Here is a 13,178-nt window from a genome sequence, read left to right as displayed (position 1 = left end):
AAAACCAAAACCAACCAACCAACTAACCAACCAAACAAACAAAAGCCCTTAAGTCTTGAGTATGAAATGGTGACAGGATTTGACGTAAACACGTCCTGAAGCGGGAGAGGTGGATTGCAGCTTCAGAATTCTCATGTGGACCCGGGCCTGAGATGAACAGCTGACCAAGCATAAACTGACGTTAGGTGTAAGCTTCCTAGGCACAGGCGGCCTCAGTGTCCTCTGCGCATCTCTAACGGTTAACTGCTACTGTTTGCTTTTCTGTTGCTCCAGGTCTGATCTGGCTTAGGGGTGAACTACCAGGCTCATACTGGAGGTGAAGCTTTCTACTTAGAGAATTGAACTGAAGACTTTGGGGGCTAGGGCCGAGCTGGTCATTTCAGGAATGCATGAATTTAAGTGAGAACGGGGTGCAGTGGGTTGGCAGAGAGCAAAATACAGTGTGATGCAGAGAGAAACAGAGGCGGCTGGAGACGGGAAGTCAGCTGCACACAAATGCTAAGGGGGTGCTCTCTCCAAGGAGGAGAAACCACTGCACACAACCGGCCAGCGGAAGTCAGTGGAGGAGGGAGAAGTTAACACGTCCAGGTACTAAGCCAGAGAGGAGACCCCAGGGAGCACATGGCTGAAGAGTCCTGGGAGAGGTCTCAGCGTGAGTCTGGGCAGAATGACCCGCTCTCAGCAGCACTGGGCAGAACCTGGAGGACAAGCCAGTTCCCAACAGCTCCTCGCACAGATCCTAGGACTGTGGACGACTGCTTGTTCCTATCCTCACAGGAACTGAAGTCAATCTTCAGAAAAAATACTGGGGATATTCACTTCACATCGCCCCTCCAGGGACCTTGAACTACTGAATCCATTTTATCCTTTAGGACCAGTATGCATGGAGATGGGGCCTCACTCGATCGGGCAGTTCAAGGACACTTGTGTGACGTAAGGGATAGGAAGAAACAATCTGCTAGTGAGAATAGAAAAACTGAGCCCCATAGACCTTGGACGCAAACCACCTCTTAACTTTGTACATGACAAACACCAATTGCCAATAGAAGTGGTCAATGTGAAGCCAGGGATCACATGTTCCCAGGGGAAAAGCTGCAGTGGTTTGGCTCCAACAGGGCTACACTCATGGAGATGACAGCGAGGTTAAGACAGCTCCATTATGAAGCCCCTGGAGCACTTCTCTGCAGACTTCCTTCTAGGCAGATGCAAGAGCTCTTTAGGCAAGAGCACCGTGACTCCGGGAGGCTTCATGTGCATCTGAGACACTTCCTGAGTGATGTGCTCAAGTCACATGGTGGTCCCTATGCCACTAAAGAGTCTGATAAATAATTCCGCCACAATGGCCCCAGAGCTGAAGGAAAAAGCAGAAAGCCACAGGGTCAAGTGTTTCCACAGGAAACACAGAGAAGATGTAAAGATGTGTCTATTAAGTACATGTTCTATTGCAAGGCACAGCAGGCCCAGGAAAGTTACTCGGGTGGCAAAGAACCATGCCTGTATGTTTTAGGATGAGTTCAGGCACCCATCTTGACATAAGGACACTAATGCAGAAAATGGAGGTAGTATTTTCCAAATGGGTTAAGATGAACAATTGTTTTTAAAAAATTCTTTTTAAATGGTAAGTGATAGCAGAACAATAAAGGAAGTGGCCTTTTCTGGTGCCAGAAACCCCAGGGTCGAGCACAGACATTTATACAGGCCACTGGAAATAATTAAAACTGAAGTACTGTCCTCTGTACTTTCTTGGAAAGGGGAGACAAAGAATATAATTTTGTAAAGTTTTATTCTCATTAGACTATTTCAGCTCTATTTCCCTTTTTGATTCTAATGAAAAAGATATAGAAAATTTCCATGTTTAAAATATAAAGAATATGTTTTCATTATTTTAAAAAATAATAAATTAACTTAATACTCCTTATGTATCAACAATATACAGTGTCACCCTCTCCCCAGGTAAACAAGCTGCAGAAAACACAGCACATTCTAAGGACAGGCAGCAGCACTTGGGCTGCTAAGGCTGTCTCAGGCCTGGGTGCACTTTCATCTTGAAGTGTGTGAAGCCCAGTCCCACAATGTATTCAGTTTATATAGGTGAAATTATTAGACTCTAAATTATCCTTCAAAATCCCTGACATCATCCATAAGGGACACACAGGTTATGTCCACACAAGTCTAGGGAACACTGTGCTCACTAAAGCTGGAGCCTGGGCTAGTGAAGCTGCAGGTGGAGCAGAAGCAAAGGCAGAGTGGGTCAGCACTCAGCATTTGGCCAGCAGGAGGCCTGCACTGAGGAAGGCTGCCTCTGGACGCCCTCCTGCCTGAGTGACGAGGAGTTATCCTTCTGCCTGGTGGTGGGCTGAGGACTAGGCCCCACACTAGACCCACAAAGTCCCTGCGATCATGTCCTAATTCTTCTCGGCTCCTCCACCTCCTGGGTTACCTGAGACCTGCAGGTAAAGCTGCAGGACCTGACAAACGTAGTGCAGAGCCATGTCATAGAGAAGCTTCAACATTAAAACTCAGCACTCCCTCTCCCCGCCTTCCTGCTTCTAGCTGTCACTAGATCGTCTGGGACATGTAATAGGCCTCCATTTTTCTCCCTCCTGTGGATACTCGGCCCCAGCGTCCCACACTTAGGACTGGCTCCTGGCTTCCCAGGTTACAGCTAATCCAAATTAGTTCTTGCCATGGTTTCTCCTACTTTCACCTCATATCATCCTGTTCCTTGTTCCCTAGTGTATGCCATCTGCTCTACACTGTCCATTGTGTCTAGGGCTGTCTTGGCTTAACACTGCGACTTGGAATTCTATTGGTTTGTCAAGGTGCACTCCTCTTAGTCGATTTATATACCTGTTATTTATTATTTAATGTGTATGTGTGTGTGTGTCACAGTATGCTTGTGGAGGTCAGAGGATAACTTGTGGAAATCAGTTCTCTTTCTGCCATGTGGACCCAGGGGATTGTACTGAGGTGGCTATGTTTGGCAGCAAGCACCTCTACCTGCTTTGCCATCTTGTGTATGCTCACCTTCCTTAGTCTTAAAGCTCATTTATTCATTCTTCACTCCCAAACTTCTCAGGGCCTTCCCAGTCTATGTCATGTGTGCTTGTTAGACCAAAATGTTAGGGAATCAAGACATATCTAGACTTCTGCATTTCTCTGGCCTGGGAGATTCTGTTCTCTACTGCCTGTCTGTCTCTATTCATACATTTGTACATCTGCTCATTGGTGCGTGAGAATTGTTTGTATTCTGTCAATCATATATAAATAAACGTTGATTGGACAGGCAGGAAATATAGGTGGGAAAGCCAGACAGGAAGTAAAAATGATGTAATGAGAACAGGAGAATTCTGGGAAGGAGGAAGTTGATTCCTCCCTCTCCTGCCCAGACTACCGAAGCAGCAGGATGTGATCTGCCCCACTGAAAAAAGGTACTGAGCCACATGGCTAACGTAGATCAGAAAAATGGGTTAATCAAGATGTGAGAGTTAGTCAGTGAGAGGCTAGAGTTAATGGGCCAATCAGCTTATAATTTATGGAGACCTATGTGTGATTTTCTTTGGGACTAAACAGCTGTGGGAAACTGGGCAGGACAGAAACCCAAACAAACAAGCCAGGCAGCTCTCCACGTTACAGCTCATCATTGCTGTGCTGGTGCGCTGGCTAGTTTTATCACACTTCACATAAGCTAGAGTCATTTGGGAGGAAGGACTTTTACATGAGAAAATGTCTATAGACTGACCTGTAGGCAAGGCCGCGGGGTAATGCCTTGATTAATGACTGTGAGTGCTGCCACCACTGGCTTGGTGGTCCTGGGTTGTCTACAAAAGCGGGCTGAGTAAGCCAAGAGGAGAAAGCTAGTAAGCATTGTTCCATGGCCTCTGTATCTGTTCTTGTCTTGAGTTCCGCTCTGACTTGCCCAGTGATGGAGGGTGACAGGCAAATTAGGATAACATAAGCCCCTTGCTCTCAAAGTTGTTTTAGGTCATGGTGTTTTACTGCAGCCATAGAAAACCCAATGAAGACAACAGTCATCAGCACTCAGCCACATGTGCTATGCATGCTTTGTCTTAGTTGGCTATGTTCACCGGCACCTCACATGGTCTCTACCACACTGTGGTCTCACAGGGAATCAGGAGTAGACAGTACGGAGCAGTGCTGTGACAGCAACATGCACTAAAAGCAATGACAGCAGCACGACAAAGCCTGCAGCACCAGAGACAAGGTTCTCAGGGCACAGGGGACACAGCTGGCACGCATGGCAGACTGGAGAGAGTGTGGCATGGGAATGAGGGCACATGAAAACAAGAGACCACAGCACTCAGGATGAGGCTGGGAGGCCTGCAGGGGAGTACACTGAGAAAAGACCTCGGGCAACACAGTAAAGAAACAAAACATTTTGTCTAATTACATTTTGTAAAAAGGTTTTAGGCCAGAAGCAGTATGATCATTTAAGGAAGATGCATCTGCCAGCTGAGTAGAAGCAAAAGAAAAGGATGATAAAGGCAGGGAAGCCAGCCAGGCTGCTGAGCAGGCTTCAGCTCGGTAGCTGAAGGTGGTCCTTGGCAACAGCCGTGGACAACAGGACACAGATTCCAGGACAGTCCAGGAGGCTAAAAGACCAGGAAATAGTAAATAACAGACAGGGTTAATAGAAAGTTCAAGGCTGCCTCCAGTTGCCTGGTTTAGAAAACAAATGAAGAAAGGTAAGGAAAAAGGAGAGATGGTAACACACAGTCTGCCACGCCTGCAGGGCACCAGACAGAGATCTCCAAAGCCCTGGGCCTAGAACAGCGATTTATACAGAAGAATAAACAGGGTAGATGAAACAAGAGGGAGGTCCTGTGCTTGGGTTAGATACCCCTTTCTGTGTTTACACATCACCTAGAATTGGTCCCTATGCAGTGTCTGGCACATTACATTAAGATGCTTAAGAAGTGGGTATCCTGTAAGACACAGAATTGTTACCTTGATCATTACTGCCCCCAGAGTCTATGACAGTCCTGTTGGTAAGTGCAGTAAACAAGCAAACAAACAAACAACAACTACAACAAAACCAAGCCATTTTCTGGGTATCTTCTATGGAATGGGAAATATAATATCCTATTATAAAGGCAAGAATGGGAAATCAGGAGGAGCTCATGGGGAAGAAGATGGGAGGACAGAGCAGAGCAGGAAAGATAGGGTAGGATAACTAACACCAAAGGCCTTTGGGAAGCCACAGTGGAGCCTACTGCTGTAGAAGCTTTATATATATATATATATGAATAGAACTTAAATGGACTTACAGTCTATTGGGGAAGACAATGTCCCAACTAGACATATTATACTACCAAGTAAAATCCTCAGTACCATTAATGAGTTACACCTTTTTGAGTATTTGACCAAAGGAGTCCCAATAGCGCGCCCCCCACGCTAAACTGCCAATGCTATTGGTTATTCTCTACAACCTGAGTGCAAGACCCCATTGCTAAAGACATCATTTACTTATAGCATGGAACATGAAGAAATCTAGCTGGTACTCAAGGGGATGCTTCACCTTTACTGACTGACACGAACACGGCTGGAGGACTGATTGACACTGCTCACACGCTGGAGGACTGACTGACAGGGCTCACACGCTGGAGGACTGACAGGCACTGCTCACACACGCTGGAGGATTGACTGACAGGGCTCACATGGCTGGAGGACTGACTGACAGGGCTCACATGGCTGGAGGACTGACTGACACGGCTCACATGGCTGGAAGGGGCTGCACACGCTGCTGGAGAAGGAAAGCAATCACCAGTCTTACCCAGCAACGAACCCAGACAGCTACAACCTGCCTGCCTGCCTGATACTGGTACAATAGCGGCACAAATATGACAGTAGCCAGCATTTTTGACCGGATTTGAGGCCCATTGTTTGAGTAAACTCGTATCTGACACTGTTAGTGAGGCCAGGAACCCGAGACTAGATAGATAGGTCGTGGGACCTAGCTGAGTGGACAACAGTTCAACAAGCTTCAGGATGAACAAGTCAATGACTATCCCAGAATGAAGAAGAGTCGCGATTTACCTGATCTGTCCGCGAACCAGGGGCCTGTTCTTTGTTCTGTTCATGTTCGAGTCAAATGGCACCTCAAAAAACTGTGAAGAAAGAGAAAGAAGACAGCAGGTATTAAACATCACTGGAATCAGCTCTGCTTTGGCACTGAAGCTTTTCCTCGGTAAACTCTGCCCTCCTCCCGTCTTTTTTGGGGATGGGGATGCTGCTGGAGACCAGACCCAGGATCTCCCACCCACTTCTCATCTCAATTTAGATAACATGAATTTTGTCATTTCTTAGAGACAAATTCTCTGGGAAAAAATTTTTAAAAAATGTACTGTCAAGAATGTGTATTTTTGTTCTCTTTAAAACTGCTAAACAGCCGGGCGGTGGTGGCGCACGCCTTTAATCCCAGCACTTGGGAGGCAGAGGCAGGCGGATCTCTGTGAGTTCGAGACCAGCCTGGTCTACAGACCTAGTTCCAGGACAGGCTCCAAAGCCACAGAGAAACCCTGTCTCGAAAAACAAAAAAAAAACAAAAAAACAAAAAACAAAAAAAACCAAATAAAACTGCTAAACACACAGTCACAACCACTAAAGCCATGGTTCCAGGTTTAAAGCAGCAGAGTCCTTCACACACCGTAGACCCGTGCATCCGCCATCAGCACTGGCCTACTGGATCAGGAGGGATTAGGTGCCCAGGGAAAGAACTGAGGAGAGACTGTGATTTTGAACCTTTTGCTCTACCTGGCACAGGTTGGATTTCATGTGTTCCAATAGGGCCATGATCATAAAGCTTGCAGCATCCCAGCCTAGATAACACACTCAACAGCCTGCCATATACTAAAGTGCAATTTTTGCTGTTACCTGTCAAAGGCAATGCCCAAGAAATTTTTAAGACTCATTTTCCAAACCCCTGATAAACTGTATAAATATATTCTATAATATGTTATCAGAGCCAACTTGTCAACTTTAGGGATATAACAGTAATCTAAAGTCTGATTGAGGTATTTCAGAAAATCTTTGACTAAATGTGCTTGAAGCAAATCAGTAGAAGAAACGATAATTCAATAGAAGTTAGTCTATCTCCAGCCATGTTCCTTAATAACCCTGAGAGCTGCTCCCACAATGACTTAATGGTCAAATCATATTAGTGCGATAAGGAGTCTGAAAATACTAACATGAATAAATCTAATTAATGCTGCTTACTCAGTGTTTCCAAAACTTATTTGAGCATGAAATCTTTTTCTTTTTTTCAAGAAAAACGTGTTTAACAGATTTCAGGAACGTCTGGTCCGAGTCTACTTCGGTGATAGGAATCACATGAACATGTGTGCAAACTGTAGCTCCAAATCCTAGGCTCTGCACTCTGAGCTCTCTAGAGATCAGGGGAAAACACTGCTGCTGAGGGCAGTGTAGGAAGAGCTGGGGTACTCACAGGAGCCACCTGACACCACCTCTGACAAGCACACATGTCTTAGTGTGCTCTCCACTGCTGTGATGAACACCATGAGCAAAAGCAGCTTGGGGGCAGCTCACAACGCTCTAGTCCCACTCCATCACGGAGGGAAGGAAGCCAAGACAGGATCCTGAGCGCAAGAACTGAAGCAGAGCCCATGGATAAATGCTGCTTACTAACTTGCTCCTCATGGCTGGCTCAATCTGCTTTCTTAAACTATATAGGACCACCAGCCCAGAGGGGATACTACCTACAGTACACTGGGTCCTCCTACATCAGTCATCGAAATGCCTTACAGACTTGCCTGCAGGCAGTCTGATGGGAGCAGTTCTCAAGTGAGGTTTTTCTTCCCAGATAGCACTAGTTTGTGCTAAGTTGACAAAAACAAAATAAAAATTAAACAAACAAACAAAAACCAAGCAGGACAAGTGCCCACTTGTTACCTTGACATACCAATATCTTTTCTTTCTTGTTTATATCCAAGATCTATACTAATAGCAACATTACAATATAAAACATATCCCAGTTTTTGAAAGCCACGGTCTTTAAAAACTCAAACACTTTCAACGTTCAGCCTACCTACAATCTCTTTAAAATCTAAAGTCTCTCAAGTATTCCTATAAACTCAAAATTAAGTTACATACTTTGTACTTTAAGGATGAAGAACCGGGACACGGTTACAAACAAATCAAATGAAAACTCAACTCCAACAGTGTAAATTAAATCCTGCAGCTCAGTGTCTTGCATCTGGGATTCACTCATAATGTTTTGGGCTTCAAAGGGCCGAAGAAGCTCGCCCCCCTCAGGCTCTGCCATCCTAAGCACACAAAGCTTGTCTCATGGGCTCAGGTCAGCTCCAATCCATACCTACCATGCCCTTGGCACTCTTCCCGTAGTCCCGTTGACTGCAATATGCCAGGGTCTCCACAGGCCACACCTGCATCAGTAACCTCTCTAGGCACCCTTAAGGACTATGATCTTGCTACATGGTGTCAAGCGTCAATTTCTCTCCATGACTCCTGTAATCCTAGTGTTTCTACTGTAACTCAGGCTGTGGCACCTTTACCAACCGCCTCTACTGGCCTCTTCCAGTGCCAAGTCTCAGTTACTTTCTACCACCCCTTCTTGCCTTTCAAAATTACCACCTGGCAGACCAAGTTTAGCTGCCAGTATGAGACGCAGTCTTGTCCCACTCTGTCACAGTGTCTGTGTACTGTGCTTGAGAAAATACCCCAGATTTTACCTCAATGACGTGTGTTTCTTATAATCAAAGCTGATTTTTCAGCTCAGGTAATCACCATCTATTGTCCCAGTAAAGCAAAGGTTTCACTGCCGCAAATCCATAGTCAATAATCTCAACAAAAAGTCTTGATAGTCTTTGCTTCCTCCTGAAATATTGCATCAGTACTCAGATCTTCTGAGTTCCCGCAACAGCTCATTAAGCTCCGAGCAAAGGCCTTTCCTGCCCCAGGTTCCAAACACTTCTACCACCCCCCAAAGTACGACAGTCAGGTCTGTTACAGCAATACTCTACTTCTGGTACCAATTTCTGTCTTAGTTTGCTTTCTATTGCTGAGATCAAACACCGCTTGCAAAAACAGCTGGGGGGGGGGGAGGGTTTATTTCAATTTACAGCTCTTGGTTCATACTCCATCACTGAGGGAAGCTGAGGCAGGAACTCAAGCCAGCAACTTGGAGGCAGGAAAGGAAGTACAGACCATAGAGGAGCACGGATTCCTGGCTTGCTCCCCTGGCTCTTACTAAGCTTTCTTATAACACCCAGGACTATTGCCCAGGAAGGGCACCAGCTCTTAATCAATACTTAATCAAGAGGCCAATCTGATGGGGCATTTTCTCAACAGAGGTTCACCTTTGAGATAACTCTAGCTTTCGTTAAGATGATAAAAAACAACCAAGACACACACATGGAGAATCAAGCAAAGGTCATGTGTGGTGGGGCATGCCTTTTATCCCAACACTTGGGAGGCAGAGGCAGGAGGATCTCTGTGAGTTTGAGACCAGCCTGGTCCAAGACAGCCAAAGCTACATGGAGAAACCCTATCTTGAAAAACCAAAAACAAACCACGCAAAACTGTATTCTGAGCTATTTAAGAAATTTAGGAAGTCCCACAGTCTTTAAAAATTCACTCAAAATCTTAAGAGTTCAGCCTCTTTAAAATATCTAACATCTCTTTAAAAATCCAAAGTCTCCTTGGGTGGTGGTGGCGCATGCCTTTAATCCCAGCACTTAGCAGAGGCAGGAGGATCTCTCTGAGTCTGAGGCCAACCTGGTCTACAGAGCAAGTTCCAGGACAGGCTCCAGGCTCCAAAGCTATAGAAAAACCCTATCTTGGATACTCTACCCCCCGCCCCCGTCAAATCCAAAGTCTCTCAAATGTTGATTCCTGGCTTGCTTCTCACATCTTTGTAACTATAAATCATGCAGTATCAAGAAGCCAAAAGGCTTGGAGACAATGGGTAGTACCCAAAGACAAATAATGTTTTTCCCCCCTTTGGGGGAGACAGTAGTGCCTTTGTGTGGTGAATGTAGTAGCATAAATGATATTTTTTTTTAAAGATTTATTTATTATGTATACAACATCCTGCCTCCATGTATGCCCGCACGCCAGATCTCATTACAGATGGTTGTGAGCCACCATGCGGTTGCTGGGAATTGAACTCAGGACCTCTGGAAGAGCAGCCAGTGCTCTTAACCACTGAGCCATCTCTCCAGCCCCCATAAATGATATTTTGCTATGGTCCTTTTGCATCTGAGGGTCATGCTCAGAGGGATGAACTATGATGGCTCTATTTGATGTTGGTTTACTTATACTGGAACTACACCGCTCAAAGTCTCTTCCTGCATAGCTGTAGGTTAGAGACCGCTACAGGGCTTGAGTGAGACTTAGAAGCAGCAGACATGTTGATTCTTGGAAAGCTGGTATGGTGTCAGGTGCTATTTGTAGCTCACACTCAGTTGTAGATCTGGTGGCCAAGCTGCCGGCTTCCAGCAGTACCAGGCCTGCAGCTTCACCAGCTCCTGCCAGAACTCCTCAGGCTGCAGCCGGTTTCTGAGTTCTTCCAGCTTCTGAGGATCCTGGGCCAAGTTTGTGTGCTGCTCGCTGGCAAAATGTACCAGCTCTTCTGCAGGTCACTGGAGCATCAGTGGCAGCTGCTTGCAGGAGTCCAGATGGTTCAGTTTGACCTCACTTGTCATTGTGTTCCAGACTCCACGCTGTTCCTCTTCTTTCCTGATCATGGCTTTGCTTATGGATCCAGCACCAAGTAAAATAGCCCTACATTAATCTGATCAACACTCAGATTGCAGAGGAGCTGATCCCTCTATATTCCTTATGTTACTCATAGTGGGTCTGACATTCTGATCAAATTATCATTGACATGGGTATCTGCCCTTACTCTCAACATGGCTTCTATTTAAATGATTGGAGCTGAAGAGGAGATACAGTAGTTAAGTGCATGTACCGGCCTTGCAGAGGACCCAAGTTCAAGGTCCTAGCACCTGTAGCAGATGGCTCACAACCACCAATAAACTGGCTCTACGGGGCCAATGCTTTTGACCTCTATAGGTATCGCACATACCCATGTGTGGGGGACTACAGACCCTCAGACCCTGAATTTTCTGTGACCCCTTGCCTGCCAGAGTAAACTCGTTTTACTATGCTTGCAGCTGCTCTGAACAACAAGACCCTTATGAGTTCCTGATTGCAGGGGAGTGGTTTCTGGTGGGCTAGCAGTTGAAAAGTCCCAAGAGCTAGGGTATGGCCATTAGTCAAGGAGAGCCCTATATAAGCTGCCCTGGAATACAATAAAGGAGGCATTCTTGTTTCAAGGATGACCGCCCCCCCCCCCCCCCCCCGTGTATGTGTGTTTCAATCTCCAGCCCCTTGCCCGTCTCACAAACTGTCCCGTGGTAGACAGGTGGTACTGCACACCCATGCACATGCATGCAATTAAAAATGGCTTTAAAGAGTCTTTGGATTTTCATTACTTATTAATCCAAGTAACAGACTTCTTGAGATGTGAATATAAGATTTAAATGTTAAAGAGAAACAGTAAATGAGTACTCAATGAACCACTAGTGCAAATAATGCTTATATGTATAGACTGTTATATCCAGTAAAAAGTGATGGGCAATTTGTAAGCATTTACAATGCTCTCCTATCAGAATCCACATTCTATGTAGAATTAGCCAGTTTCATGTTAAAAGGTTCTGTTGTAAATGTTCTTATCATCCACCCAGTCCCAAATTTTTAAATTTATTTTTTAGGCATTTGAAATGTTTTCTCTTTTTGAACTGAAATATGTATATTAATCTCATTCCACAGGACTCATGAGTATTTAAATCACAAATTATGTTATGTCAATATATGTAAGGTATTATTCTAACATGATATAGAAACCGGTGGTATTCTGGGGACCTGAACTCTGTGCATGGGTATATACATGTGTTTCTCATGATGCAGGAATTTTCATGAATCAGTTCATCTGGATAGGGAAGACGAAATGGTTTCTATATTTCTAAAGAGACAGCCACCCAGAGATAACAATTGGATCCAGAAAGTAGCAGGGAACTCTGGGTGCCACAAACTGGCAGCAGCTTTGGACTCCATGAAGGCTGCAATTTCTAAGGACAAGCAACATTGGGCAGAAATTCCACACTAACCAAGACTTAGAGTTTATTTCCGTGAAGGCATGGCACCCCGTCTGCACACCAAGGGATCAGAGCTCAAGCTGCCTGATTCTGTTTTCCATGCATTTCTGGGGTCTTGGTCATTGCTCTGGTTTAGATATCCACAGAGCAGAGTATGTTCAGATGAAGGTGTACATGCTTTAGCTGTCAGACTGTAGCCTGCCATACAGCAGCCGCTGTTTACTCACGTCTCCCTGGGGTTTATAACTTTTGTCTATCCCGTTATCATTTAACTTGGCTTTAACTATTTCTGAAGCAGTCAACTCGATGTTGCATATAGTAAGACAAATGTGATATACATGCTCAGAACGTACGGTTTCCTTGACACCCAAGGGAGACTGCTTTCAAGATGCTGCGGATGTTTGAGTCCCATATATGGAGTGGGAAGTATGGCATACAGAGTATGGCCACACTCCCACACGCTCTATGTCACTCCCGGATTCCTTGCTGCACCTACCAAAACGTGAATGCTGTGGAGGTGGCTGCTGCACTGTATGGCTCCACCAGAGAAGAGTGACAGGGAGGAGCTCGATGATTCAGCAGAGGCCAGTTCCTAGTCAAACACCTCAGAGTTGGAGGGTCAAATTTATGGACCATGCAATAAAAGACAAAGACGATGAGCTGTACCCAGGAGAGTCCAAGGCGCACTGAGAGTGCCATGCTGGAGAGAGCGCACTCCAGACAGCTGCACTGGTCTCCCTCTGGGCCCGAGATGCTCTTTTAGTAGAAGGTTCTGCTCAGGGTTTGTGTGGCCACAGGACCAGTCAGTCACTTCTCCTCACTTCCCAACACAGTGACGGGTCCCCTGAGAGCTAACCTGATCTAAACTGGACCAGCTGAGACTCTTTCCCTAGGATAGTACAAGGCGGTGAGTGCCCAGGGAAATATGACCAGCTTCTTTCTCACTGCCAGTGGCCACAGAACGACATGAGGAGAACGAAAATGAGAGGAGAGAACAATGCGGATTCTAGTGAGCAGAGA

General features: G+C 45.7%; 1 protein-coding gene across 1 annotated transcript in view; it reads right to left on the bottom strand.

The window, feature by feature from the left end:
- LOC102002554 (protoheme IX farnesyltransferase, mitochondrial) overlaps positions 1–13,178 on the bottom strand; it is a 109,570-nt gene that overhangs the window by 23,986 nt on the left and 72,406 nt on the right. Inside the window, exon 5 of the mRNA XM_005349869.2 lies at positions 6,058–6,128. Coding sequence (XP_005349926.1) covers positions 6,058–6,128 — 71 coding nt within the window. The remainder of the gene's footprint in view (positions 1–6,057; positions 6,129–13,178) is intronic.

This window comes from Microtus ochrogaster, chromosome 7 (genome assembly GCF_000317375.1).
Source record: "Microtus ochrogaster isolate Prairie Vole_2 chromosome 7, MicOch1.0, whole genome shotgun sequence".
Taxonomy (NCBI): domain Eukaryota; kingdom Metazoa; phylum Chordata; class Mammalia; order Rodentia; family Cricetidae; genus Microtus; species Microtus ochrogaster.
Note: the sequence above shows the minus strand (reverse complement) of the source record. Positions and strands in the feature narration are given on the sequence as shown.